This window comes from Lonchura striata, chromosome 11 (assembly GCF_046129695.1).
Source record: "Lonchura striata isolate bLonStr1 chromosome 11, bLonStr1.mat, whole genome shotgun sequence".
Classification (NCBI taxonomy): domain Eukaryota; kingdom Metazoa; phylum Chordata; class Aves; order Passeriformes; family Estrildidae; genus Lonchura; species Lonchura striata.
In genome coordinates, this window is record NC_134613.1 from 23285776 (window position 1) to 23313608 (window position 27833).

Here is a 27833-nt window from a genome sequence, read left to right on the forward strand (position 1 = left end):
CACCATCCTGTGTTTCTGAGGATGTGGAATTGGGATTGGGATAAGGGATAAAAGCCCTGTGTGCCACCATCCTGTGTGGAATTGGGATAAAAGCCCTGTGTGCCACCATCCTGTGTTTCTGAGGATGTGGAATTGGGATTGGGATAAGGGATAAAAGCCCTGTGTGCCACCATCCTGTGTGGAATTGGGATAAAAAGCCCTGTGTGCCTCCATCCTGTGTTTCTGAGGATGTGGAATTGGGATTGGGATAAAGGATAAGGGATAAAAGCCCTGTGTGCCACCATCCTGTGTTTTTGGGGGTGTGCAGCTGGGATCCCCAGCCTGGAGTGGGGACTGTGGCATTCCCTGCACTCTGGGAGAGGGAAAATGTCACCTGGAAAAGCAGGAGCTCAACCCTAAACCCCTCCTGTGTCAGGGAGGTGTTTCTGTGGCTCCTGTTCCTTGTTATCCCGTTCATTTAAAGTCAGCAGCTGCAGGGATTTTGGGGTTTCTCCAGGACAGGAGTCACTCCAGCCTTTTCCAGGGAATGGGCACTGGTTTTTTTGGTGGATATTTTACAGATTGTCATGGTTTGGGCTGGAAGGGAGCTCAGTTTATCTCATCCCACCCCTGCCATGACAGGGACACCTTGCACTGACCCACAGTGCTCCAAACCCCTCCAACCTGGTCTTGGACATTCCAGGGACCCAGCTGCTCTGGGAATTCCAGCCCAGCCAAGAATTCCTTCCAGTATCCATCTAAATCTGCACTTTTCTACTCTGAGGCCATTCCCTGGGTCCTGACCCTCCATCCATAGTTCCTCTCCAGCTCTCCTGGAGCCCCTTTAAACCCTGGAATGGCTCTGAGGATTCCCTGGATCCTTCCCTTCTCCAGGGGAACATTCCCAGGGCTCTGAGCCCTCCCTGGATCCTTCCCTTCTCCAGGGAACATTCCCAGGGCTCTGAGCTCTGCCTGGATCCTTCCCTTCTCCAGGGAACATTCCCAGGGCTCTGAGGATTCCCTGGATCCTTCCCTTCTCCAGGGAACATTCCCAGGGCTCTGAGGATTCCCTGGATCCTTCCCTTCTCCAGGGAACATTCCCAGGGCTCTGAGCCCTCCCTGGATCCTTCCCTTCTCCAGGGAACATTCCCAGGGCTCTGAGGATTCCCTGGATCCTTCCCTTCTCCAGGGGAACATTCCCGGGGCTCTGAGCTCTGCCTGGATCCTTCCCTTCTCCAGGGGAACATCCCCAGCTCTCCCAGCCCTGTGCACAACCTTGGAGCAACCCCCCCTTCCCAAAAAATTCCCAATTCTCCCTCTCTGGCAGAGCATGCAGGCCCCAGCAGGAGAGGAGGGATTCCAGCTGGAAACAGAAATATTTATTCCAGGGGTGTTTTATTCCATGAATCAATGCCCGTTTGTCAGGTGGGATGAATTGCAGAGGTTGGGCAGTTTCCCTCTCCAGCGTGGGGCCGTTGGCTCGGGGAGGAGAGGCCGAGTGGGGATCGATCTGCAGCTCACCACCAGCCTCTCTGCACCCTCCTTTTTATTTTTTCCTTATCCTCACCTTGTATTTTTTATCTTTTTCCTTCATTCCCCCTCTCTTCCCAGCTCTTTCTCCCCACTCGTATCCATCGTGGCAGTGAAATATTCCTGGCATTCAGGGAATATTTCCCACCTGCGTGGCAGGAGGTTGAACAAAACAAAAATAAAAATCTCCCAGCCTCTCTTTTTTCCATGGAAAAACTCTTCTATTGGAATAGTTTATTGAGATTGAAGTATTGATCAGCCCTCCTGCTCCCCCCCCGGCTGGAGGTGGTGTTGCTCTCTTTGCAAGCCTATGTTTAGTTAGAAAATAGGGATTTTTTTAGTTAGAAAATGGATTTCATTTATTTGGGTTCTTTACAGCTGCGAGTGGTTTATGGCTTGGAGAAGAGGTATCTTAGCTTTATTTTTATGACAGTATAATTATACTTTAGAAATACACTTGATTACTGTGTGGAGCAAAATTGTTCCACTATATTGGCTCGGCCAATATTGCTATACAAACAACTTTTCAGTCAATTGAGCCTGGTAAAAAATCAATACTTTATAGCAATATTTCTAGGGAGAACTTGCTGAATCTAAATGTTTTTCCTGTTCTAAAAAGAAGGGATTTTATAGTTCTTTGACATATTATTCTGCCCCTACCTTTTGATCCGCTGTTTGCTTAATTAAGGAACGATAAAAATTCTCCTGTTAGATATGGCAAAACCAGTTAATTAGCTTTGCTTTTTGGTTGCTTGCATGTTCAAAAATATGTGAGAAAATAGAAAACAAGCCCAAAGTGTCTCTTGAACTTTGCAGCAGAAAGCAGGAATTCTTCCAGCGCTGCTCAGCTGGCAGAGCGTGCCCTGGTTTGGGTGAAGATTGTCAAGAAAAGGTAAAATCTGCTGCAGCAAAGCACCTGAGTGTGCTGCTCTCCTGTCGCCAGGTGCTGCAGGTGCTTTTGTCTTCTGCTTCCATTGCCACTGCCCGTGGAGTATTTAAATCCAATTTTAATGCATTGTTTGAAACTCAGCTGCCCATTTTATGGTGGAGGATGCAGGATTTGAGCTCTTCCCAAACATCTGTGGGGCAGGACATCTCTGGATTTGCTTAAATTGCCTTTTTTTTTTCTCTCTCTCTCCCTATTTTTTTTTTTTTTTTAATAAATAGTTCATGGGTCAGTCCAAAAGACTTTTAAAGGTTCTGCTTTGTGCTGCATCTTTGGGCTCCATCAGAGCCTGCAGAGACTTCTCTGAGGAGATCTTTCCTTAGGTGAAGGATTTCCTTTGGAATGATTGGATGTGCTTTGCCAGCCAGTCTCAGGAGCAGCTTCATTAAATTATTCAGGCCTCAGATCCTTAGTTTTGTATATTTTGAACCTAAATATTACAAAGTACAAGTGGTTATCTCTGGCAAATAATTCCTCTGTCAGGTCTTCCTCACATGATGTGTCTAAAGCATCACTCTTTTCTTTATACAGAAGCAAAATGAAGGTTTTATTCTTGTTTTATTCTTATTCCATGTTTTTTAGTTTTTGTTTTTCAAGGAGAAAGGAGAGGTGAGATGTCCTAAACTCTTTTTAGGGCAGGGCACAGCCTCCTGGGATTTATTTTACGGTGAGGTTTTGTAACTCCATGGGTTCTGTTGGAGTCTGCAGCAGCAGGAGCATAAAGGAAAAATAACCATAAAGCCCCAATGATGCCCTAATTAATTTGAGAGTTACCAGGATCTGGGAGAGAGGGAAGGAATGGGAACATCAGTTCCCATCTTAGCAAAATGCTGTGAGAGCAGAAGGCTTCACTTGGAAGTTGAGTAATTGGGAGAGAAGTGGCTGTGGCTGATGTCCCACTCCAAAAAATTGGATAGCCTGGAAAACAGGGAGAAATGAGGGAGCTTAATTTGCCTGAGCAATTTCCTGGAGCAGTTCTGCAGTGTGGGTGAACGTTCCAGCATCTGCCCTTCCCCTCATTCCGTCTCGCAGCCAACCTTGGGGTGCCCCATCAGCACACGGAATGGAAAGTGTGGGAGGCAGCTGGGATTGCTCCACAGCCTGGAGCCCACCCTGGGACAGAGCTGGGCATCCCCTGGCACTGCTGGGGCAGCTCTGCCAGCCCTGGAGCAGGTGAGGCCTCAGATTTAGATTTTATATTTTTCACATTTTTTGCTGCTTTAGAGTGTGGGTCTGGGCTCCACATCAGGGGATGCTGAGCTCTGTGCACAGAGCAGAGACAAACCAATTCCTGCTCCAGCTGGGCACCAAGGACAATGATCCAAATCTCAGCCCAGGAGCACAAACACCGTGGGCTGCAGAGAGAAAAACAAGGATGGGACTGCCTGGGCTGGAGCTGGAATGGGACAATGAACTCCAAGGTGCCAATGGAGCAGAGCTGATCCCAGGGAGAGCCCCCGGGAGCGCTCGTGCATTTTGGGACCGTTTTGGGACCATTTTGGTTCCTCCTGGGGCAGCCCTGGCTGGGCTCTGGTGCTGCCCAAGGTGGATCCATGGAGGAGATCCTTGAATAAATCCCTGCTTTGTTCTGTGACTCTGCCCAGCCTCTGCTCCAGCTCAGCCTTCCCAGAGCATCCCAGGGAGCTGGAGGAGCTGGGCTGTGGCTGTGGGAGGAGGGTGAAGGCTGAGCTCCGTGTGCTGGGCTGCTGATGGGGTGACCTGGGTTTGGTGTTGCCCTGAGGAGCTTTGGCTGAGCAAGGCTGGATTCTCCTGGGTTATCCCAGAGCTGCAGGTGCAGGACAGGGCTGCTGTCAGGAAGGAGCTCTGGGCTCCCGGTTTGTTCCTTACAGCACCTCAGGTGTTGTGGGAATCCAGCCCAAATCTTAGCAGGGCTGTTCCTCTCCTCTGGGCATTTGTTGCTGGTTTTCCATGTGAATATCACAGAATCCTGGAATGGTTTGGGTTGGAGGAGACCTTAAATCCCATCCCATTCCATCTCCTGCCATGGCAGGGACACCCTCCCACTGTCCCAGGGTGCTCTAAGCCCCATCCAGCACTGCCAGGGATCCAGGGGCAGCCACAGCTGCTCTGGGAATTCCAGCCCAGCCAGGAATTCCTTCCCAGTATCCCACCCAGCCCTGCCCTCTGGCAGTGGGAGCCATTCCCTGTGTCCTGTCCCTCCAGGCCTTGTCCCCAGTCCCTCTCCAGCTCTCCTGGAGCCCCTTCAGGTCCTGGAAGGTTCTCCAAGGTTTCCCTGGATCCTTCTTTCTCCAGCACAGGTGTAAGAACTATCATTTACCTCTTTTTGAAACACTTTAACTCACAGATAATTTTGGCCCCGTGGCAGAGGGTGATGGGGACAGAGCTGGAATCACTTCCCAGGGCAGTGACAGAAGCAGGAATGGAGCTGCAGATTCCCAGCCTGGAGCTGACCCAGCGGCACTGGTGGGCAACTCCCAGGGAAGGTTCTCCCAACCTTTTCCCCACGTTCTAGTCCCATCCTGGTGCTCAGGGAAAGGATCACAGGCAGGTTCAGTGACTTGTTTGGCATCAAAACACATTTTTGACCCTTGGAGGTCCTCACATTGCATCTCCCTTGATTCCTGTGCTGGCATTTCCCTCGATCTCCTTTCCTGTGCATTCCTTTCCTGCTTCCCTCCTTTGGTTTTATTTCCAGTCCCACTGAAGGTGTTGGAGCAGCCGTACCTGGCCGAGTTAGAAGTGTCCCAGTGGATTTTGTGATTCCAGTGGGGTTTAAGGAGTGCCCAGTCCTTGCTGGTCACTCGCTGCCCGTGACCCCGCGGGGCTCGGCCGCCCCATAAAACCTGTTCTGCACAAAAGTGCATAAAATGAAGATAAAGCACCTCCTTGGAGCCTGACAAAAGCCATTCCTCTGCAGAATGGGAGCTGCAGTGAAAGTAAATAAATGAATGGACAGCAATCACAGCCTAGTTGATGAAACTGTTCAATTAAAGCACAGGCATTTACATGGTGTAATTTCCCTAAATTGCCAATGAGCCCCTTTAGACACAACCAGTGTTCAAATTGATTTCAGCATTGATTTTGGCTGAAGCTGATAAATTTCTGCTTGTTAGTTAAAGTAATTTTGCAGAAGACTTTGTAGTGCAGTATTGAAGTGTTCATTTAGCTGATGGTTAAAAGAGGAGTTATTTACAGAGGGTTCTACTGTTGGGCTGAGATGGGACAATTCCCCGGTCATCTTTTTACTTTTAATTTTTAAGCTTCAGTATCCAATCAATACGTTATTGAAACTGATTAAAATGTATCCAGCCAGCTGCCTATGGCTGTTTAATTAGAAACTGGATGATTCTTAAATTAAAGTTGTTTTGTTTGTGGTGGATGTCCATAGCTGGGAAGATGGAGAGAGTGGGAAATGGGAGTTTGTGCTTGCTGGCAGGGAGTGAGCTGGGGTGAGAGCCTGCCCACCCTCCCAGCCAGGAATTCCTTCCCAAAATCCCATCCAGCCCTGCCCTCTGGCAGTGGGAGCCATTCCTTGTGTCCTGTCCCTCCATCCCTTGTCCCAAGTCCCTCTCCAGCTCTCCTGGAGACCCTCCAGGTGCTGGGAAGGGCTCTGAGGATTTCCCTGGATCCTTCCCTTCTCCAGGGAACATTCCCAGGGCTCTGAGCTCTCCCTGGATCCTTCCCTTCTCCAGAGAACATTCCCAGGGTTCTGAGCCCTCCCTGGATCCTTCTCTTCTCCAGAGAACATTCCCAGGGCTCTGAGCTCTCCCTGGATCCTTCCCTTCTCCAGGGAACATTCCCTCACTATGGCATCTCAATTCCTGCCACCACAGAAGGTGCTGCAGGGTTTGGCTCTCACTCTGGTGCTTCCCATTTCTTTCCTAAAACTGTGGTGGGTTCACTCCAGGCTTTCTGCCAGGTGGGATATCCCATGCAGAGCTCAGGGCTGCTTTGCTGCCTCCTGTCCTTGCAGCAGATTAAATCCAGCAGGTGAATCTCTTCCCGTGCCTGGAGCTGCCCTGGGTGCAGTTTAAACCCAGATTAAATCCAGCAGGTGAATCTCTTCCTGTGCCTGGGGCTGCACTGGGTGGCCTGGTGGCACTGGGTGACTCTGTGTGGGTGCAGGTACAGGGTGTGGGTGCTGGTGGCACTGGGTGGCCCCGTGTGGGTGCTGGTGAGCCAGTATGGGTGCTAGTACATGGTGTGGGTGCTGGTGACACTGGGTGACATGGTGACACTGGGTGACCCTGTGTGGGTGCTGGTACATGGTGTGGGTGCTGGTGGCACTGGTGGCCCGGTATGGGTGCCGGTGGCACTGGGTAACTCTGTGTGGGTGCTGGTGGCACTGGGTGACATGGTGTGGGTGCTAGTACATGGTGTGGGTGCTGGTGGCTCTGGGTGTCCCGCTGTGGTTGCTGGTGGCTCTGGGTGCCCCTCTGTGGGTGCCAGGGGCCCCTCACCCTGCCCACCTCTCTCCATGGCAGGCCCTGTCAGAACGGCTCTGCCCCGTGGGACGGGCACGGATCCCGTTCCCAAAGGCTGCCCCAAGGTTTGGCTGCAGGAGGGAAGGAGGAGGGGTCCCTGAGGGTCCCTGAGGGTCCCTGAGGGTCTCTGAGGAGTCCCTGAGGGTCCCTGAGAGTCTCTGAGGAGTCCCTGAGAGGTCCCTGAGGGGTCCCTGAAGGGTCCCTGAGGAATCCCTGAAGGGTCCCTGAGGGTCCCTGAGGAGTCCCTGAGGGGTCCCTGAGAGTCTCTGAGGAGTCCCTGAGAGGTCCCTGAGGGTCCCTGAAGGGTCCCTGAGGAGTCCCTGAGGGTCCCTGAAGGGTCCCTGAGGGGTCCCTGAGGGGTCCCTGAGGAGTCCCTGAGGAAGCCCTGAAGGGTCCCTGAGGAGTCCCTGACGGGTCCTTGAGGAGTCCCTGAGGGTCCCTGAGAGTCTCTGAGGAGTCCCTGAGGAGTCCCTGAGGGGTCTCTGAGTGGTCCCTGAGGGGTCACTGAAGGGTCCCTGAAGGGTCCCTGAAGGGTCCCTGAGAGTCTCTGAGGGGTCCCTGAAGGGTCCCAGAGGGGTCCCTGAGGGTCCCTGAGAGTCTCTGAGGAGTCCCTGAGGGTCCCTGAGGAGTCCCTGAGGGTCCCTGAGAGTCTCTGAGGGGTCCCTGAAGGGTCCCAGAGGGGTCCCTGAGGGTCCCTGAGAGTCTCTGAGGAGTCCCTGAGGGTCCCTGAGGAGTCCCTGAGGAGTCCCTGAGGGTCCCTGAGGAATCCCTGAGGAGTCCCTGAGGGTCCCTGAAGGGTCCCTGAGGGGTCCCTGAGGAGTCCCTGAGAGTCTCTGAGGAGTCCCTGAGGGTCCCTGAGGGGTCCCTGAGGGTCCCTGACGGTCCTTGAGGAGTCCCTGAGGATCCCTGAGGATCCCTGAGGAGTCCCTGAGGGTCCCTGAGGGGTCCCTGAGGATCCCAGAGGGTCCCTGAGGGGTCCCTGAGGGTCCCAGCTGGGAAGAGGAGCAGCTCCCAGCTCCCAGCCCGGAGCTCGGACCCTCAGCCCGTGCCCGGGCTCCAGCAGGCCTAAGTCAGCCATTGCTGCTCAGCCTGTCCTCCTGCAGCCCTGCTGCCAGCCCTGCCCTTCTCCCCACGTTTGAACATTCACACACCGCTTTTTGCTGCTCGTTTGCCACTTCCCCAGCAAATCATTTTGCAATCAGCGCTCGAGCATCTGCGGTGGCGTTTCGGGAGGGGAGGTTGTGCTGTGAACCAGCACAGCCCCATAAAAAGCTCCTTTTTCCAGCTGCTGTGCACTTTGGCTTCCCTGATTTAACAGCCACAGAGTCAGGCTAATGTGTTTGCTATTGCAGGAGGCAGCAACTGGCAAAGTGGTTATTTCCTAGGAACAATTTGAATTTCTTTCTTTAGATGGCCTGGCAGTACGTGACGCTGCTGTCACTGCCCTACCACCGGCACAGGCAGGGGCAGCACCAGGCAAAAAAAAAAGGGGAAAAAAGGAAAAAAGAAGAGCAAATGTTGGGTGGTTTGCTTGTGGCTGGAGCTGAGTTCCTTTTGCCTGACTCTGGCACAGCTTTTTGCTCTGGGTTTTCCTTCATAAATGTCCAGGTTGGCTCCTCCTCACTTCTGGAGGTGCTGCTTCAAGGAGCTGGAGCAGCTTCTTGAGAAGCTTCAAGGTTTTGTTTCTGTTTGGAAACAGAAATATTAATTCTGTTTGGAAATGTTAATTCTGTTTGGAAATGTTAATTCTGTTTGGAAGCCCTCTGCCGTGGCCCCAGAGAGGTTGGGGGTGTGGGTGTGGAGAGCTTCCCCTGCAGCTCCTCAGAGAGGGAGGAATGGAAGATGGGAGAAGATTTTCCAGCCTTTTTGAGGAAATTGGTGATGATTTCATCCCGAGGTGTGAAGGAAACAAGGCAGAGAGAGGAACCAAAATATTCACTTCTGGTTTTGCTCTGTGGCCTGGTGTTTGTTGCTGGACACAAAATGAGCCCACAGAAGCTTGCTAAGCTTAAAAGAGAGAAAGACTTAATTTTATTCAAATATCTGGTATTTATAGAATTCTAAAGTTGACTGTGGATTGGAGGATGGAATTACCACCTCTCCAACCACACTGGTCCAAAGATCAATCAGTCATTTCTCTCTACTCACAGAGAAATATGTCAACTATTTTATTTAGACGTGAAATTGTGTGGGAACTCTGAGTCTCAAACATGTAAACATTATCCAGAAATTTAAAAAAATCTTATAAGAACTTCAAAACTTTCAAGAAAACTGTAAAAAGAAAATTAACACTTAAAAATCCAAACAACAGCCTGGGAAGTTCAGGTGGTAAAAAAGGAGGAGCTGCAGGGCATGGGAGAGGCAGGGATCTCCATCCTGGGGAGGAATTTTTCCCCAAAATGCCATCCCTGTGGCAGGGTAGGTGCACCTGGTGGGGAGAAATGCTGATGTCTGGCTCAGTTCAGAAGGCTGAATGATTTCTTTGTTGTAACTATACTATCATATATTAATATACTATTTAAAGGAGGTACTAAAACTACAAATCTATTTTTTCTAAGTACTATATTTAACTTACAACTCGTGCCCCTCTCTGAGAGCTCAGCCCCAGGTGGGTTGGATTGGCCATCAGCTCAAACAATCCTCACCAGAATCCAACCAAGCAACACCCCAGGGAAACAATTCTCCAAACACATTCCACATGGGAAAAACAAGGAGCAGAAATATAAAGTGTTTTCTCTTTCTTCCCTCCCTGCAGCCCTGGTGGCACCAGCCTGAGGTGTCACATCCCTGCAGCCCCATCCCTGCTGCCTGCCTGGCTCTTCATCACTGTGTCATATCTGCTGATGTTGGTGATATTTCTGACTGACTCACTGGCACAGCAGACAGGTCATGGCTTTCCCTTGAATCCTCCAGGCTTGCCAAGGAATATCTTTATTGATTAGAAATTGTTTCCCTGGTTATTGAGGTGGAAGAGAAAAGGGGTTTATGCTGGTGGTCAGAGGAAGCAGCTCCTGTGCTGCTCCAGGCTCCTGCAATGCCATTCTTGTCACGACAAAATAAATGTGAATTTTGGCTTCTAGGTAGAGATTACATTTATTTTGAGATACAACATAAGGCTGAACTCAGTTTGTAGTGAGAAGTTACTGTGTTTGATGGGAAAAGCTGCTGGAAAAAAGCTCAGGGGTGTTTGAGGACTCAGCCCCTGCTCATGATGTGACCATTGTTGTGTCACTCACACGTAGGCAAGGGGTTTGCAATTTAAAAATCAGGGAAAAAAAAAGAAAATTGGTGTTTCCCTTAAGTTGCCTGCAGGTTGCAAGCTGTAGTTGGTTCTTTGCTTGCCCTGGAAGGAATTATCCCACACCCACAGCATCCTGCAGCTCCCTCTGGGCTTTAGGTAAAATTCCTCACAGGGAAGAGAGAAAATTGCTGGTTGGAGCAAATAGAAAGAGAGAAAAGTGTTTTGTTTGCCATCTAAACTATTTAGTAGGAATTTATTAGCTCTTTATTAAGAATCTGCTGCATTTTCTCTCAAGTTGGGTTTGTTTTCCTTCACTGAATATTCATCATATTCAGTGTACGAAGTTTTTAGCATTAAATGTTAGGATGGGCAATGGTTTATTCCATGAGGAGCCCAGGGCACTGACATTTCTACCTGGGAAGAGCAGATCAGCTAATGTGGATTTCATTTCAAAAGTTCCCCTTTTTTCCTTGGAACACAAACCAGCTGCTTCTGAGCTCCCAGTTTTTCATTTGCTTTCCTGTACAACCACAATTCCTGTCAGGGGTTGTGGGCAGATCCCCCAGAGCCCCACTCCAGTTTTCCCTGGTATTAATTTTGATTTTCTGGGGCAGCAGGGATGCACTCTCTGCAGCCCATCACGAGTCTGGCTTCGCTGGAGGGCTTTGTTCAAGCACTGGGCTTGCTCTCACACCATTTCTCTTCTTTATTCCCCAAAATAACCCAGATTTTGGCCACACCACCCCTGAGGAACACGAGTGGAGGAGACAAAGTTCTGCTGAACGATGTGGCTCATTTGGGGCCCTTCAGTGTTGGAGTTTATTTTTAGGTTAGAGGTGGCTCTGTGTGGTGGAAAAATCTTTTTTCTAATTTGTACTTTTAAAAAAAAAAGGCTTAGAAGTTTTCTGTTGTTTGGTTTTAGGGCAGTTTATTGTAATTTATCTGAAAGATTGGTTTTTGGGGTTGTTGCAGTTTGCTTAGTAGTTTAGGTAAAGGCACACATACTTTTAGTCATGTTTTTTGTTTTTTGTCTTTTTTTTTTTTCCCCTGCCCAGGGTTGTTGTTATCTTTTATATGGTATATTACGTGTTAAATGTTTATAGATTTTTTTTAAGGCTTATTATTTATATTAAATGGTGCTTTTTTATTTTAAACGAATCTGTGAGTGTTAACATTACTAAGAACATGGAGGTAAGGAAGAAGAAAGAGGGAGGATAGGATAGGCCTACATTTTTCTATGCTAAAACTTTTGACTTTTATGTATAAAATTAAAACTCCCCTGTATAGGACTTAAAACCTCTTTGTACAGTACTTAAAAATTCTTTTCTTTACTTTGTGACTATTTCTACTATAATACCTAGACTTTTGTGACTCCTTGTTCTTCTTGTAAGGTTGGTAAATTATTTTATGGTTCAAATTGAAAATCACAGCTGTTTTTAGTTGCTTGCTGGGGTTCTCAAATACTTTTGACTTGGACCCGGAATCTCCAAAAATGTCTGAGGGACATTTTGAGTTCCCCAACTTCAGGGCTTCAGATCTCTGGGGATGGGGTTTTTAGAGGGAAATGTTTGACAAAACTGTGCCAGCCTTGTCTAGGAGCTGTTGGGGTGGGTGCAGGGGCTGGGAATGGTGAGGAATGTGGAGGGAGAGATGGACACTGCTGGGAATTTTCCAGGCAGGCAGGGTTGGAGTCTCTGTGCTTTCCTTGGCAGCGTGGGGTGCTGGCAAAGCTGGGAGAGCTTCCCACCAGGAGATGTGTTGGAATCTGAGGTATTGATGATTCTGAGGTTGTAGAAAGTCTCTGTCTTTCTGCCCTGCTGCCAAAGAAGAAATCATAATTAATCTGTGCTGGTTTTGAGGTTGTTTATTCTGTTTATCTCTCACATGTTCTGCTGCCCTGCCCAGCTCTGTCCTGCAGGGCAGCGTGTGGGGCTCTGCCCTCAGTGGGATGTGACAAACATTAAATACCAGAAACTCCCTGGGCTGCATTTACAAGAACGTGCCAATATCTGTCACCTACGTTGGACAGTGTGTCCCCAGCCTGAACCAACAGAAAAATGCCAACACCACAGTGAGACATGGAGGGCATGAAGAAGGAGAAAAAGGACAAGGCACACCCAATTTCCTCCATCTTGTCCCCTTTGGACCCCTCGTCTAGAATCCTAAAATTTGACTTTTGCACCCGTGCCACACTTAATTATTACTGATATCAAACCCTCAGAGCTGGTAATTCATCCTGTAGGATTGAAAACTCTTTTCCATGGCCAGAGATCACAGCCAGTGTCTCTGGGGGCTCTGTCCAGGGGGTTCTGAGCCCTGCCAGGGTCCCAGGGCAGCCAGAGGGAAGCCCTGGATTCCCACAGACATGATCCCTGGGATGTGGGAATTGTCCCTGCCCGTGGAAAAGGTGGAATGGGATGGGATTTAAGGTCCTTTCCCAACCAAACTCTTCCAGGATTCTTTGAGGGAGATCCCCCAAAACCCAGCTTGGTGTTGAGCATCCCCTGCAGGGCGCTGCTCAAACCTATCCCTGGCTTTAGGGTTTTTTAGGAGTGGAGCAGCTGCTTTCAGCTGGTTTTTAGGAGTTTTCCTGCCATCCTGGAAGATTTTAAGTGAGTTTCCCTGAAATGTGCCCAGTTGCTGAAGGAACCTTTGGGCTTTTGCTGCTTTTCTCTGCCTGGTTCTACAAGGTTGGGTTGGCTGCTTCACTTCCAGAGGTGGCACCAAAATCTGGGAGGTGACCCTGGAGATGAGCCTTTGAGTGGGAATTTGAGTTTTATCCCCTCACAGACATCCAGGGATTGACTAAAAGTTTGGTTTTCCTCGTGCTGTGCACGTTTCCTCCAGGATTTTTGTGGTTCATCCCTCAGAACCTGCATAAAGGTATTAAATTCAGGATTTCGCAGTGCTGACCACAACCAAAACTACCAATTCCACCTTCCAGTCCCACAGAACATCCCAGAAAATCCCTTTTTCCTCGGAAGGGGTAATTACTGCAGCAGCCCCAGCCTAATTGGAAGCGTTGGCTGTTAATTAAAACACCACAGAGGTATAGGGTTGTCTTTTGGTGTAACCAAAGCTCCCTTAGAGCTCCATTAATCACTTTACAGTTATTGTGCAGGGGAAGGGCAGGACAACTGAGATGCTGGATCAGCCTGGAGTAAACAAATTCCTGCCCCGCTGGCATCCCCCAGCCCAGGCTCTTTGTCATCCAGCTCCCAGCCATAATTAAATGTTCAATTGGTGCTGGCAGTGCCCTGAAAACCAAACCAGGTCCCTGCCCCGTGCTGGAACCTGAGCCCAGCCTTCCACGGATGAATTAGCGTGCATCATAATTAAATCATCAGCTCTGCCCTTCCATTTGCTCTGAAATGGGAGAGCTCTCCCATGGAAAAAGGATCAGCTTTCCTGAGCAGCTCGTGTCCAGAGTGGTCCCAATGAACCCAGCAGACGTGGAGCATCCCTCCCAACCTCTCCAGCCCTTATTCCTGCTCATCCTAAATCCAGGATATTTTCCCACTGTTGGATTCATGGATTCAGCTCCTGTTCTGTCAAAGTTCCCATGGATAATATCATTTTCTACACTGATTTTCCCCCTCTGCCTTACTAAACTCTTTTTTTCTCCCCTAACATGTGGGAAATCATCTTAAATCCAGGATGTTTTCCCACTGTTGGTTCATCCCCAGAGCTCGTGGATTCATGGATTCAGCTCTATCAAATTTCCCAGGGATGATTTTATTTTCTACACTGATTTCCCCCCCTCTGTCATGTTAAACTCTTGTTTTTTCTCCCCAAATCTGGTGCCAATCAGTTGCATAAGTATTCATCCAGGAGTTACTAAATTAAGGTGATTTTTTTAAGAATTTCCAAGCCATTACCAGAAATTAGGAGGAAAAAGGATCAGCTTTCCTGAGCAGCTCATGACCAGAGTGGTCCCAATGAACCCAGCAGACGTGGAGCATCCCTTCCAACCTCTCCAGCCCTTATCCTGCTCATCCTAAATCCAGGATATTTTCCCACTGTTGGATTCATGGATTCTGTCAAAGTTCCCATGGATAATCTCATTTTTTACACTGATTATTTTCCCCCTGTGCCTTACTAAGCTAATTTTGTTTTCTCTCCTAAAATGTGGGAAATCATCTTAAATCCAGGATGATTTCCCAATGTTGGTTCATCCCCAGAGCTTGTGGATTTGTGAATTCATGGATTCAGCTCCTGTTCTATTGAAGTTTCCATGGATAATCTCATTTTCTACACTGATTTTTTCCCCCCTCTTCTTTACTAAATTCTTTTTTTTCTCCCCTAAATTCTGGGAAATCATCTTAAATCCAGGATGTTTTCCCACTGTTGGTTCAGTCCCAGAGCTCGTGGATTTGTGGAATTCAGCTGATTCTGGAGCTGAATTCATGGATTCAGCTCTATCAAAGTTCCCATGGATAATCTCATTTTTTACACTGATTTTTTCCCCTCTGCTTTCCTAAACTGTTTTTTTTTTTCCACATAAAAGTTGATGCCACTCCATTGCATAAACGTTCATCCCAGAGTTCTTAAGTTAAGGCGAAGTTTTTAGGAATTTCCAAGCCATTACCAGAAATTAGGGGGGGCGCTCAGGGTTATAAATAAGATTAAATGACATTTTTCGCCCTGTCCGAGGGTGATTTTACACACAAAAAAAAACAACTATTAAAGCTTTTCTTCTTCAGGAATAATTGCTGGAGGTACAGAGAGGTAAAATATTGGAATTCTTTAAAGTTAGTGCCACGTCTCTGCCAATGCTGCCATAAATCAGAGTGAGGCAGTAAAACCAGTGAAGAGGAAAACCTTTAATGGTTTTGTTTTTATGCAAAATTACATTGGATTTTGAGGGGTTTTTAACTTCATTTTCTCATGTTTTCCTGGTTAGAAATATTCAAGTCACTGTGAAATGGCCAATTCTGGGTGTTTCTCCTCAGAAATTCAGCCAAATTGCTGTTGAAACACCCTTTTGAAAATTATTTTGGGTACACGTGAGCATCAGCAATAATTCTTTATTTATATGCACCCTCTGATCATCAAATAAATGCAGAAATCGAATTTTGCCGAGGTTTTCTGTGGCTCCTTCAGTTCTGAGGAAGAATTGGCCATAATCTGTTTTAATTCCATTTATCTGGTGAAGCTGCTTGTCTCTGGAAATAGCCATGGGATTGAAATAATCCTGATTTTCCATGAAAATTCTGCATAATTAATAATTCTTTATTAATTCCATTGAAAGAAGATGGGAAAATGGATAAATTCAAGGTTGGACTCAATTTTGGAGAGTCAACCTAAAAGATTCTGTTCAATTCCCATTTATAGTTTATTTTTATGCTGCATCAAAGCCTTCAGTGTGTGTTTCTTATATCAAAAATAAAGATACAAACCCTGACAAAATAGTTTTTATTTTATTTTTGATCCCTTGTTTTCCTTTAGAAATCCTGGGTAAAATTGAATTGGCATAAAATCCATGAGGTAAAATTCATTTTTCTGTGAAATGAGTATTTGTATCACACATCCTCACAGGGGGAATTTTATATAATCTCAAATTATTGAATTTTTTTCCTCACCCAGGGCTTACCATGTCCGTAGTGGAAAAATCCTGGCAGTGAAGGTAAGAAATTCCAGATATTTTATTTTTACCTTCTTTTTTTTTTCCTGCCCTTGCTTTCCTTCCATTACTATTATCATTATTATTATTATTGTTATTGTTATTTATTTATTTATTTATTTATTTATTTTAATTTATTTTTAATTTTATTTTTATTTGTTTATTTATTATTATTATTATTAATCCCTGCAGTGTCCAAGGCCAGGCTGGACAGGGATGGGGGAGGAGGAGTGAAATCCCTTTAAGAGCTTTTCCCACCCAAACCATTCCAGAATTCCAGGAATTTGCATCCCAACCTTCATTCCCAGCTTCATCCTCAGCAGAAATAATGACTCTGAGGAGATATTTTGGATTTTGGGGAATTTTTTTTGGGTTTTTTTATTTGTTGGTTTGGGTTTTTTGGGTTTTTTTTGTTGTTTTTTTGGGGTTTTTTTTTGCTTTAACAAAATTCCAACCCATGCTGGAAAATGTCACCTCATGAATCCCCTGGAAGTTTTTTTACCCCTACAAAACAGGCTTGGAAATTCCATATTAAAAAAGGTGACGATAAATGCAGGTAAAGGTGAGATATAATTTTTTTTTTTCCCCTCTTTTTGTGCTGTAAATAAAGAAATTTCTGCCAGCCTTGACATCAGGTGGGGTCACACAAGCCACACATTTCCAGCTGGAAGAAAAATGTAAAATAATTCTGCAGAGGAGGTGATTCACCCCTAATTAATTTTGTGGGAGGGGGAAATAATCTTGTAATTCCTTCCCTTGGTGTCCTGACCAAGAAATGCAAAAACTCTGTTTTCCCAGGTTATCCTCATTAGTGGGATGTTTGTAATTAGGGTTCATGCAAATGAGCCCCACATTTCCTCACTCTGGGCCTGGCTTTGGGATGTCAAGGAGATTTTTGGATATTTAAAGTATTAAACAAAGTATTTAATAAAGCATTAAATAAAGTATTAAATAAAGCATTAAACAAAGTATTAAAGTATTAAACATAGTATTAAATAAAGCATTAAATAAAGCATTAAACAAAGTATTAAAGTATTAACCAAAGTATTAAATAAAGTATTAAACAAAGCATTAAATAAAGCATTAAATAAAGTATTAAATAAAGCATTAAATAAAGTATTAAATAAAATACTAAATAAAGTATTAAATAAGTCTTGGCTGGGGGCAGGCTGAGCCTGGCTCCAAGCACTGAGTCCAGTTTGCTTTCTAAAGCAGAGCTTCATAATTGAGTTTTTGAGTTTTCAAAGAACTGTGGCAAGAAATTCAGTGTTCAGTTGGGATTTTCAGTGCCCTGAAAAATCCTGGGAATTCCCAATTCCAGGAAGTGCAGCCCACTTTGGCTGCAGTCCCTGGTGCTTTGTTGCTGGCGAGAAAATTTCCTTCTTGTTAAAATATTCTTTCTGCCCATTCCTCTCCTTGTTACCCCACAATGATCATTATTCCATGGATCTCTCTACATTTGGGGGTTTTATTTTGAATTATTCGCTTCCCTTTCACATGAGCTCTGCATTTCTGTGTTTCAGGTCATACCCTTGGATATAACACTGGAGCTCCAGAAGCAGATCATGTCAGAGTTAGAAATTCTTTACAAGGTGCGTGGATTTTAACATTGGATACCATTGTAATTATAAAATAAATACCGACTGAGGTAAAAATAACATTATTTTTACCTCAGACTTCTTACAGCAGCTTTTAAAACAGCCTCGTGCTTGTCTCCTCTCTTTTCCCAGTGTGACTCCTCGTATATCATAGGATTTTATGGTGCTTTTTTTGTAGAAAACAGGATTTCATTGTGCACAGAGTTCATGGATGGTGAGTAGTGGATCCAGTTTGCTTTTGATTGCTAAGTAATTAAATGAGAAAGGAATTTTTTTTTTTTATTTGGCAGAATGAAATGCAACAGTAAGACTCAGAAATGTGGAGTATCAATAATACTGCAGGTAGTTAAGAAACCAGAGCAGGCTGGAATTGGGCTTGGGAGATATTCTGCATTTTCCCTGCGTGGAACTTCACTTACTTTTATGGAAAATGTAAATAGAAGAGGAATAAAGGCAGTCTTAATTTGTGGTTTGATATTTGAGCCTCCCGTGCAATCTGTCCTCACTGACAAAACAGCTGTTCCTCACTTGTAGTGTTTTGATAGCCAAAACAGCTTTTCCTTTCAAGAAATCTATTAACCCAATGTCCTGGCTGTTTGCAGTGGAAATGGGCTCTTAATTACCAGGCAAGGAGTGATTTTCCAGCCCAGCTGTTTCCCAGCTCGCTGCCGAGTTCCTTTTGGATCCCTCTGGTTCCTCCCCACGAGAATCCTCGCCCCAAAAGCATCCCTGAGCCCACAGCCTGGCGTGGCAGAGGAGATTTGCTGGGGAATTTGGGATATTCCTGAGGAAAAGCAGGGAGAGTGCCCTGGAGGAGCAGTTTGGGACCCTTTTCTGATGTCTGAATTTGGGATATTCCTGAGGAAAAGCAGGGAGAGTGCCCTGGAGGAGCAGTTTGGGACCCTTTTCTGATGTCTGAATTTGGGATATTCTTGAGAAAGAGCAGGAACAGTGCCCTGGTGCATCAGTTTCACATTCTGGGGGCTGAATTTGGGATATTCCTGAGGAAAATCAGGGACAGTGCCCTGCTGCAGCAATTTGTGACCATTTCTGGGGGCTGAATTTGGGATATTCCTGAGGAAGAGCAGGAACAATGCCCTGGTGCATCAGTTTGTGACCCTTTCTGGGGGCTGAATTTGGGATATTCATAGCGGGGATAATGCCCTGGTGCAGCTTTTTGGGATGATTTTGTTATCCCCAAGACATTTCCCCCCACGTTTTGGAGTTCTTTAACGTCGATATTTATGACTGGAGGGTTTGCTAACATTTTGTCCCCGCAGCATTTCCTGAGTATCAATGCCACAAGCACAAAGCAGGGATGTGGTAAGAAGCTCTGAGTGCTGTTCTGTGTTTTTATGCAGAGCTTGGGAGGTTTTTAAGGTCAGTTATTTCTGCCACGGGTATTGCTCTATCACTGATGGTGTTTTTATTAATAACCAAGGCCTAAAAAACCCTTGGGGCTTCAAATCTGGGGCAGTGTTTGATGTGGCACCAGCTGAGCACGTGCTGTTTGTCCCTGCAGGGGGGTCTCTGGATGTTTACAGGAAAATTCCAGAACACGTTCTCGGAAGGATAGCGGTGGCTGTGAGTAATTTATTGCTTTTTGTCTCTCTGCTTTTGGCTGTGGGGGTGAAAAATCTGGATTTGGGTGTTCATTGAGAGGCTGGGGCAGCTCCAGGATCCCTGTGAGAGGAGGGTCCTTCCTCTCTGCTGCTCCTCCAGAGCATCCCCCATGCTCAGGGGCTCTGGGATGAAGGAAAACTTCCTTGGGAATGATCAACACAACCTCTGGAGCTTCGTGGGATCTGAGAGGGGTGGGAAAAGTGGGAGCTGGGATGGTCCAGCCTGGAGAGGAGAAGGCTCCAAGGAGACCTAGAGAGGGACTTGGGGCAAGGGATGGAGGGGACAGCGCACAGGGAATGGCTGCAGAGTGGAAAAGTGGAGTTTTAGATGGATTTTGGGAAGGAATAGTTCCCTGTGAGGGTGAGGAAGGACTGGGATGGAATTCCCAGAGAAGTTGTGCCTGCCTCTGGATACCTGGCAGTGCCCAAGGCCAGGTTGGATGGGTTTGGAGCAGCCTGGGGCAGTGGGAGGTGTCCCTGCCATGGGACACTGGGTGGGATTTAAGGTCCCTCCCAACCCAAACCATTCCAGGATTCTGTTACACAAATCCCTGTGAAAGGATGGGGTCAGCTGAGTGGGATAAAGAAACAAAAGAAATTGCTGGAAATCTGTTTGGTCACGTCCCTTCGTGGCAGCATTTCTGCCCATCAGGATGGAGCAGTGCTTCTCATCACCTTGATTTATTAAATCCTTCCTTTAATCAGCCCCTGAAGCCCTTCTGCTCTCTGTGGTGCCTTCAGGAGGTGGCTCAGGAGCCCTGCTGGGGATCCTTTGTCTCTGAGTGTGTGATTTCCATCCTGCCTGTCATTTTCTGTCCACAGGGTTGGTTTTCCAACCCCTTCTCTCTTTGCTTGTTCCGTGTTTTTTTTCCTTGAGGGCTTGGAGGGTTGAGTTGGTTCCTGCCACCAAAATGCAGAGGCAGAACAGAATTTCTGTGTTCTGCTCAAGGCTGGTGAGGAGGATGAAGTTCTTCCCTTGGCACAAGGTCTCTCAGCCCTTCCACACCCGAGCAGCCCCAGGGAAGGGTTAATTGGGGTCATTTTTGGGGTGCTGAGGCTGTGCTGTCAGAAGAGCCCTCGGATCTCCTGGGTTTGGTCTTGAGGTGTTGACAGATCCTTAAAGCCCCTGGTAGCTCATCCTTGGGGTTCTGCAACCTTCAGCTGCTAAAAATTCACTGGCCATCATTGAAAACTCAAATTGCAGACCAACAGAACATGTAAAAGTTCAAAAAAATCCACCTTTCCCCACAGCTGAACAGAGAGGGTAATGACCAATGTCTCAGTGGATCTCACCAGGGAAGGAGACACTGCAAAACAATTGCCAAATATAAGGAATACTTTGATAACTTAAGCAGTTTAAAGCATAACAAAGTTATTCTATCGTGTGCCATTTAATTAAGTGCTGGCTTTTCACATTCATTATACATCAAGCTGACAATTTAAATCCTTTAATCCAACACAGGCAGCTATTTAGTCTCTGTTCATTGTAATTCACAGCTCTGCTCTCCTCCTAATTTGTGTGGCCTGCCCAGGGTGATGAGCATCCCTCTCTGATGCTGTTTCCTCAAATCTGCTCATTATGTACTGGCAGTTCCTTGTGCACTTTGAGTTTTTGAGGGTTTTTTTTGAGCTTTTCACCTGGTTCAGGGGGAAAATCTTTCATCTCCTCTCCCCTCTGGAGCACAGAGTGGGAAGTTGCTCACAGTATCCCCATTTTGATGATGAGGATGGTTTGATAATCCTGGGATGGGCTTCCAGCATTCCTTTGGCTGCTCATTCCTTCTCCTTCTCCTGATCTTGGTGTGGGTTTCATCCTTCCACACCTGGGTTTTATCTCCTCCCCATCCTCCCCTTGCTATTCCACAGGTGTTCTCCTCAATTTCCCTCTCATCCCTCCAATTTCCCTCTCATCCCTCCAATTTCCTTCTCATCCCTAATTCTGCTGCTCCAGCCCCACCTTTTGTGCCTCCATATCTCCATTTCATTCCCCTCGGGGTCATTTTGTCCCTGCTCAGTCAGCCTGGGAGCCTGATTTCCTGAGGTGGATATTTCACTTTTCCTGCTTATTTTATTTCCTATTTCCTGCTTGGGAGCCTGACCCCCTGAGGAGGATATTTCACTTTTCCTACTTATTTTATTTCCTATTTCTTGCTTGGGAGCCTGACTCCCTGAGGCAGATATTTCACTTTTCCTACTGATTTTATTTCCTATTTCCTGCCTGGGAGCCTGACTCCCTGACATGGATATCTCACTTTTCCTAGTTTTTTTCCTGCCTCCTGTGCCCACTGCAGAGCAGGGGAACAAAGGAGCTCCAGAGGAGGGAAGTTTCCCCATTTCAGCAGAAGGTGAGCACTGGGGCTGAACCAGCCCTGGCAGCTCCTCTGCTCTGGTGCTGATTTTTGGCACAGTGGGATTGTTGGGAGGAGGCAGCAGAATCCTTTTGTTTTCCCTGGAATTTCTCTCTTTGAGCCTATTTTTTTCCCCCATTCTGGTCCATTTTGTTTTTATTTTTTCTCTTCCCCATGTCCACAGTATTTTTTTTTTTAATTCTCCCAAGACATGTCCAGTGGAATGTGGAAGCTGCTTGCTAAAATGTGTGACCTGCACATCTGATAATTGCAGCTTTTGGAAGTTTTTAAGTGAAACATTTCCAGAGGGAAAGGATGCAGCACATGCAGGCATTCCCTGCATCCCAGCACTCCTCTGGCTGCAGCTTTGGGAATTCTGGGCTGGGACTCGTTGATCTGGGAGGGCTTTTCCAGCCCCAATGGGCACCCCTGGCTTTCTCTTGCTCATCTTCTCCCTCTCAAGGAGACTTGGGGTGGATGTGGAGCAATTCCAGAGAGGCTCCAAGGGCTGGGAGAGCTGGGAATGTTCCCTGGAGAAGGGAAGGATCCAGGGAATCCTCAGAGCCCTGGGAATGTTCCCTGGAGAAGGGAAGGATCCAGGGAGGGCTCGGAGCCCTGGGAATGTTCCCTGGAGAAGGGAAGGATCCAGGGAATCCTCAGAGCCCTGGGAATGTTCCCTGGAGAAGGGAAGGATCCAGGGAGGGCTCAGAGCCCTGGGAATGTTCCCCTGGAGAAGGGAAGGATCCAGGGAGGGCTCAGAGCCCTGGGAATGCTCACCTGGAGTTTGTAACCCTTTCTCGTGTCTAAATTTGGGATATTCTGAGGCAGAGCATGGACAGTGCCCTGCTGCAGCAGTTGGTGACCTGTGCTGTGTCTGAATTTGGGATATTCCTGAGGAAAAGCAGGGACAATGCCCTGGTGCATCAGTTTCACATTCTGGGGGCTGAATTTGGGATATTCCTGAGGAAAAGCAGGGACAATACCCTGCTCTAGCAGTTTCACGTGCTGGTGGCTGAATTTGGGATATTCCTGAGGAAAAGCAGGGACAATACCCTGCTCCAGCAGTTTCACATTCTGGTGTCTGAATTTGGGATATTCCTGAGGAAAAGCAGGGACAATACCCTGCTCCAGCAGTTTCACATTCTGGTGGCTGAATTTGGGATATTCCTGAGGAAGAGCAGGGACAATACCCTGGTGCATCAGTTTCAGATTCTGGGGGCTGAATTTGGGATATTCCTGAGGAAGAGCAGGGACAATACCCTGGTGCATCAGTTTCACATGCTGGGGGCTGAATTTGGGATATTCCTGAGACAGAGGATGGACAATGCCCTGCTCCAGCAGTTTGTGACCTGTGCTGTGTCTAAATTTGGGATATTCCTGAGGAAAAGCAGGGACAATACCCTGCTCCAGCAGTTTCACATTCTGGGGGCTGAATTTGGGATATTCCTGAGGAAGAGCAGGGACAATGCCCTGCTGCAAATCTCCCTCAGTCTCTCTCCTGCCTCCTGTTTTATTTCCATGCAGAGCTGGGTGCTTTCTGAAGGAGCAGCAGATTTTGGCAGCCCAGGGCGGGGCTGTGGCCGCTCCGGGGTGGTGCTGCTCCCTCGCTGCCTTTTGGCCACATTTCCCCCATTTCTTCTGCCTCCCTCTCCTGGAGCAGTGACATTGTGCTGGTGATGGAAGTTCTCCCTGAAAGGATGTGCACTTGAACTGTCAGCAGAGTGAGATTGACAGCAGGTGGAGGCACTTTTTGTGTCAAGGCTTTGTCAAGGCATTGTTGTAAAAGCTCCTTTGCTGAGCACCAATAATTCCTGCTCCAGCTTCCATCAAAAGATTCTCCCCTCCAGTTTGGGAAGAATATTTAATGTTTCACAGTCCTTCCCTAACAGGCAAATGTGAGGGGAGTGAGTGATGAGCTGAGTCCATTTGGGAGGCTCCTGTGAGCAGATTTACAGCTCAGGATAAAGGGAAAAACTCCTTTTTTATTCCTTTGTACACCCAAAGAGTCTGGAGGGAGATTCTGCTTAATTCCGTGGCTTCCCTCACTGCTTACCCAGCACATGTTCCATAATAAAGATGTTTAATAACTCACAGCTGTTGATTTGTTTCCTGAGAAATGTCTCCTTTTTTTTTTTTTTTTTTTTTTTTTAAATGGATGCTTGATTTAAATGAAATAATGTCCTATGGTTTTAAAGATTTTCAATAGTCTAAACACTATATAATGCTAAATACTAAATAATTATTTTTAACAATCAAAGAGCTTACTGTTCTGAAAATCTCTATGGCCATTGGAGGAGGTTTGAAATGTTGCATCTCCTTGATTTATTTTTGCATTGCTACAACACTATTATTATTATTATTATTATTAGTAGTAGTAGTAGTAGTAGTAGTAGTTATTTTAGTAATAATTTTCTTATTTATATTTATTTGTTATTTGTTATTTATTAGTATTACTTTAATGTCATTGCTGGTGTAATTATGTCAAACCATTGCAGATAGAATTTCCGTTTGCCTTTCATAAGCCATGGAATCATGGAAAGATTAAGGTTGGGAAAAACCTTTTCAGATCATCAAATCCAAGCTTTTTGAAAGGCTTGAGGTGAACAAGCCACACCTCTGGGCAGGCAGAATTTGACCAAAGCTTTTTTTAAAGGTAAAAAGCATCTGAAGCCAGGGGATGCTTGGGTTTGGAGTGAGTTTAAGGGAGGAATTATCTCCTGGACCAATTTATTTGGGATCCACCATCATTATTTGCTTTGTGAAAAGATTCTGACTCCACCAACATCCTTTTTCTTACAGAATAAATTTTAAATTTTGAACGAGTTCCTAATCCAGGAGGAAGGCAGGAAATGACTGTGCTCTCTGCTTTCACTCTGTATCATTTTTAGCACTTCTGCTCCATCACTGCACCATAAATAATTTCATTTTGGGGCTACTCAGAGCACAGAAAAATGAATTGTCTCGGCTGCAGAGCTCACACAGCTTTAGCAGTGTCAGAAATGCTTCATTGTTCTGGAGATCCATGAGGAAAAACTCTTGGAAATTGGAATTAAATTTCACCTCCGAGATGGAGACGGTTTAAAAGAGCCAGCGGGGATGGGCTGGGGAGGTCAGCACTGCCTGGAATTTTGGGGCTGGAATTTTGGGGGTTGGAATTTTGGGGTTGGAATTTTGGGGCTGCAATTTTAGGGGCTGGAATTTTGTGGCTGGAGTCTTGTGGCTGGAATTTTAGGGGCTGGAATTTTGGGGTTGGAATTTTGGGGCTGGAATTTTGGGGTTGGAATTTTGGGGCTGGAATTTTGGGGCTGGAATTTTGGGGTTGGAATTTTGGGCCTGGAATTTTGGCGGGTTGGAATTTTGGGGTTGGAATTTTGGGGCTGGAATTTTGGGGCTGGAATTTTGGGGGTTGGAATTTTGTGGCTGGAATTTTGGGGTTGGAATTTTGTGGCTGGAATTTTAGGGGCTGGAATTTTGTGGCTGGTTGATTTTTGTGCTGCAGGAGCTGGGTTTGGAGTTTGGCTTTCGCAGCTTTGCTGGTGGGAGGAGCAAATTTTGAAACCTGCCCTGGTTTAGGAGCTGTATTTCCTTTTAGGAGTTTATTTTAGGAGTTGTATTTCCTTTTAGGAACTTCCTTCTAGGAATTGTGTTTCCTTCTAGGAGTTGTGTTTTAGGAATTGTGTTTGCTTCTAGGAGCTGTATTTTAGGAATTTTATTTGGTTTTAGGAGTTGTATTTTAGAAATTGTATTTGATTTTAGTAGTTGTATTTCCTTCTAGGAGTTGTGTTTTAGGAATTGTATTTACTTTTAGGAGTTATATTTTAAGAATTGTATTTGCTTTTAGGAGTGGTATTTTCTTCTAGGAGTTGTTTTTCAGGAATTGTATTTGCTTCTAGGAGCTGTATTTTAGGAATTTTATTTGGTTTTAGGAGTTGTATTTTCTTCTAGGAGTTGTATTTTAGGAATTTGGTTTTAGGGTTTTTTTTTTCCTTCTAGGAGCTGTATTTTAGGAATTGTATTTAGTTTTAGGAGGTGTGTTTTAGGAATTGTATTTACTTCCAGGAGCTGTGTTTTAGGAATTGTATTTACTTCTAGGAGCTGTATTTTAGGAATTGTATTTCCTTCCAGGAGCTATATTTCCTTCTGGAGCTGTTTTTTAGGAATTGTATTTCCTTCTGGAGCTGTGTTTTAGGAATTTTTTCCTTCTGGAGCTGTGTTTTAGGAATTGTATTTCCTTCTGGAGCTGTGTTTTAGGAATTTTTTCCTTCTGGAGCTGTGTTTAGGAGCTGCCATGTCCCTGCTGGGGGATGCAGCAGATTTTTTTTGCTCCAGAGCCAGGGCAGAACCTGGGAATTCTCACAGCTCAACAAGAAAAGTCCCACATTTGCATGGAGTGAATAAAAGACAGCGAAGGAAAAGGCCCAGGGTGCAGCAAGGGAAAAAAGGGAAGGGAGGATGGAGTGGAAGAGGTTATAAAGAGATTTTCTGGGTTTCTGGCCTTTTTCAAGAAGAAAAATCCCTCCATCCCTTGGCCTGGGTGATTTTTACCACCCAGCAAGGGCACCCCTGAGATGCCTGAAGGGATCCAGTGTGAGCTCAGCTGAGTTCAAGAAATTAACCTGTGCATTTTTAATTTGGGCATTAATGAAGGGCTTGCTGCAGGTTTTTAGCAGGGGAGGGGTCTCCCCTTTTCCTGCTTCTGCCTTCATTTGACATCTGGCTTCTCTGATCTCCCACCCCAGCTGAAATGTGCAGTTTTTCCTCTCAGGAATCCCTAAAATGTGATTTATTTTTTTTTTTTTTCTTTCTTTTACCTAAAGGTTGTGAAAGGCCTGACCTATTTATGGAGCCTGAAGATTTTACACAGAGGTGAGCAGCAGATGTTTTTTCTGTTTTTCCCAGGAAATTTTAACATCACTTTCTCCAAAGACCAAGCAAGCATCTGCTTTGAGTCCAGTGGGGTAATGCAGAATGAATCTCACTCATTAACCTTGCACACTTTCTTGTAAAACATTTTTATTGTTATTTTATTGCTCTCCTTCCTCCCCTGAAAAGAAAAGGACTGAGGAGAGAAATGAATTTTACAGGGATTTGGAAGCCCAGGGTTGCAAACAGGTGCACAGTGGCAAGAATCAACATGGAAATGAGATGTTTGACTGGCAGTGGAAACAGAAAATAGGCAGTGAATTTTCTTTGGTGCTTCAGAAATCTCATGTGGCAGCCACAAGTGTTGCTGGAGGCTCAGATCTGTAAAATCTACCATGGTCAGGGACAGTGAAAGGCTTTAAACCTGCTTGGACGTAAGTCACTTTGGGGTTTTGCTGTTTATTCTCTTTCCTGCAGCTAATTTGGGGTGTTTTTTTTTTTTAAACATCTCATTTATTCCTGGCTTTTTGCTGTTAAATTTTATTTAAAATGTGTCTACTTGGAGAAATTAATTCTGATCCACCAAAAACTGAAACAAACAACGTGGGAAACGCTGTTTAAAGAATAGAAAAGCCCTGTTATCCCTACACAAAACTTCCCAAAAAAAAGAAAAAAAAATGAGAAACTTATTCCATTTTAATGTTTCCAAGGAGTCTGGAGGCAGCTGTGTATTCCCACATCTGTTCCTCACCCTGGGAGCAGTAACCCAGGTCTCTCCTGAGCAAAGAGCAGCAGGAGAGTCAGGAATTTCCAAGGAAGGGCTGCAGCAGTCCCGAGTGCTGGAGCAGGGAATTAAAGGCAAGGAGACAAACAATGAAGGGAGTCTTTTATTGCAGATCAGACATCTCGGCAAATATTACAGCTTCACTTCAAAACAAAGCTCACAACTAATGAGGTGATAGCCGTGCATATTAATAAACCCGAGCTGGAGTCATCACACCCACATCAAACATAAACATAAGATTAACACCTCCACCACTTCCTTGGAAGATGTGAGAATGTCCCAATGATAAGTGTGCTCTTTTCCCCAGAGGATAAGAAGTAGAAATGGAAGGGTAATGAGAAATTAACTTAGATTTAAAACAGAATTAGCAATTAAACAAGTCTAATCATGTACAAAGTCAAAGTTTGTCTAAAGACAAACCAGAATCTGTTAAGTTCAAGAATAAGTATAGACCGTGTGCATTTTATCTGCTGTGTTTTGCTTTGTTCACACCTGCTGCTTAAAGGGATTGCAGGAAATCAGTGTTACCCACTTGTGTTTAATTGTACTGAGCTGGATTGGTGACTTGGCTCTGTGAGTACTGGGGCTGGTTATATATATCACAAATATTTATTTATTTCTTGGTTTGGGCACCTCAGTTCCTGGTTAGGTTTGAGATGGAAGTTCTGGAAGTGTTGCAGGTGTGAAATGAGGATCTGGAGATTTGCTCTCAGACCACCTCCTTTTCCCCCAGGACATCAGAAATCCAAGGATATTCCACTCCTCTTTGTTCTGGCTGGGAGGGACAGGCACTGGAGGAGCATTCCCACCCTCTCACCATTATTATTCCTATT

General features: G+C 45.9%; 1 protein-coding gene across 2 annotated transcripts in view; it reads left to right on the plus strand.

Annotated features, from left to right (window-relative positions):
- Positions 1-27833, plus strand: part of MAP2K5 (mitogen-activated protein kinase kinase 5) — a 138498-nt gene that overhangs the window by 37985 nt on the left and 72680 nt on the right. For both annotated transcript variants that reach the window (XM_031505717.2, XM_031505719.2), the window contains exons 9-13: positions 15749-15788; positions 17309-17377; positions 17516-17597; positions 18906-18967; positions 26171-26219. In XM_031505717.2, the coding sequence (XP_031361577.1) occupies positions 15749-15788; positions 17309-17377; positions 17516-17597; positions 18906-18967; positions 26171-26219 (302 nt within the window). The remainder of the gene's footprint in view (positions 1-15748; positions 15789-17308; positions 17378-17515; positions 17598-18905; positions 18968-26170; positions 26220-27833) is intronic.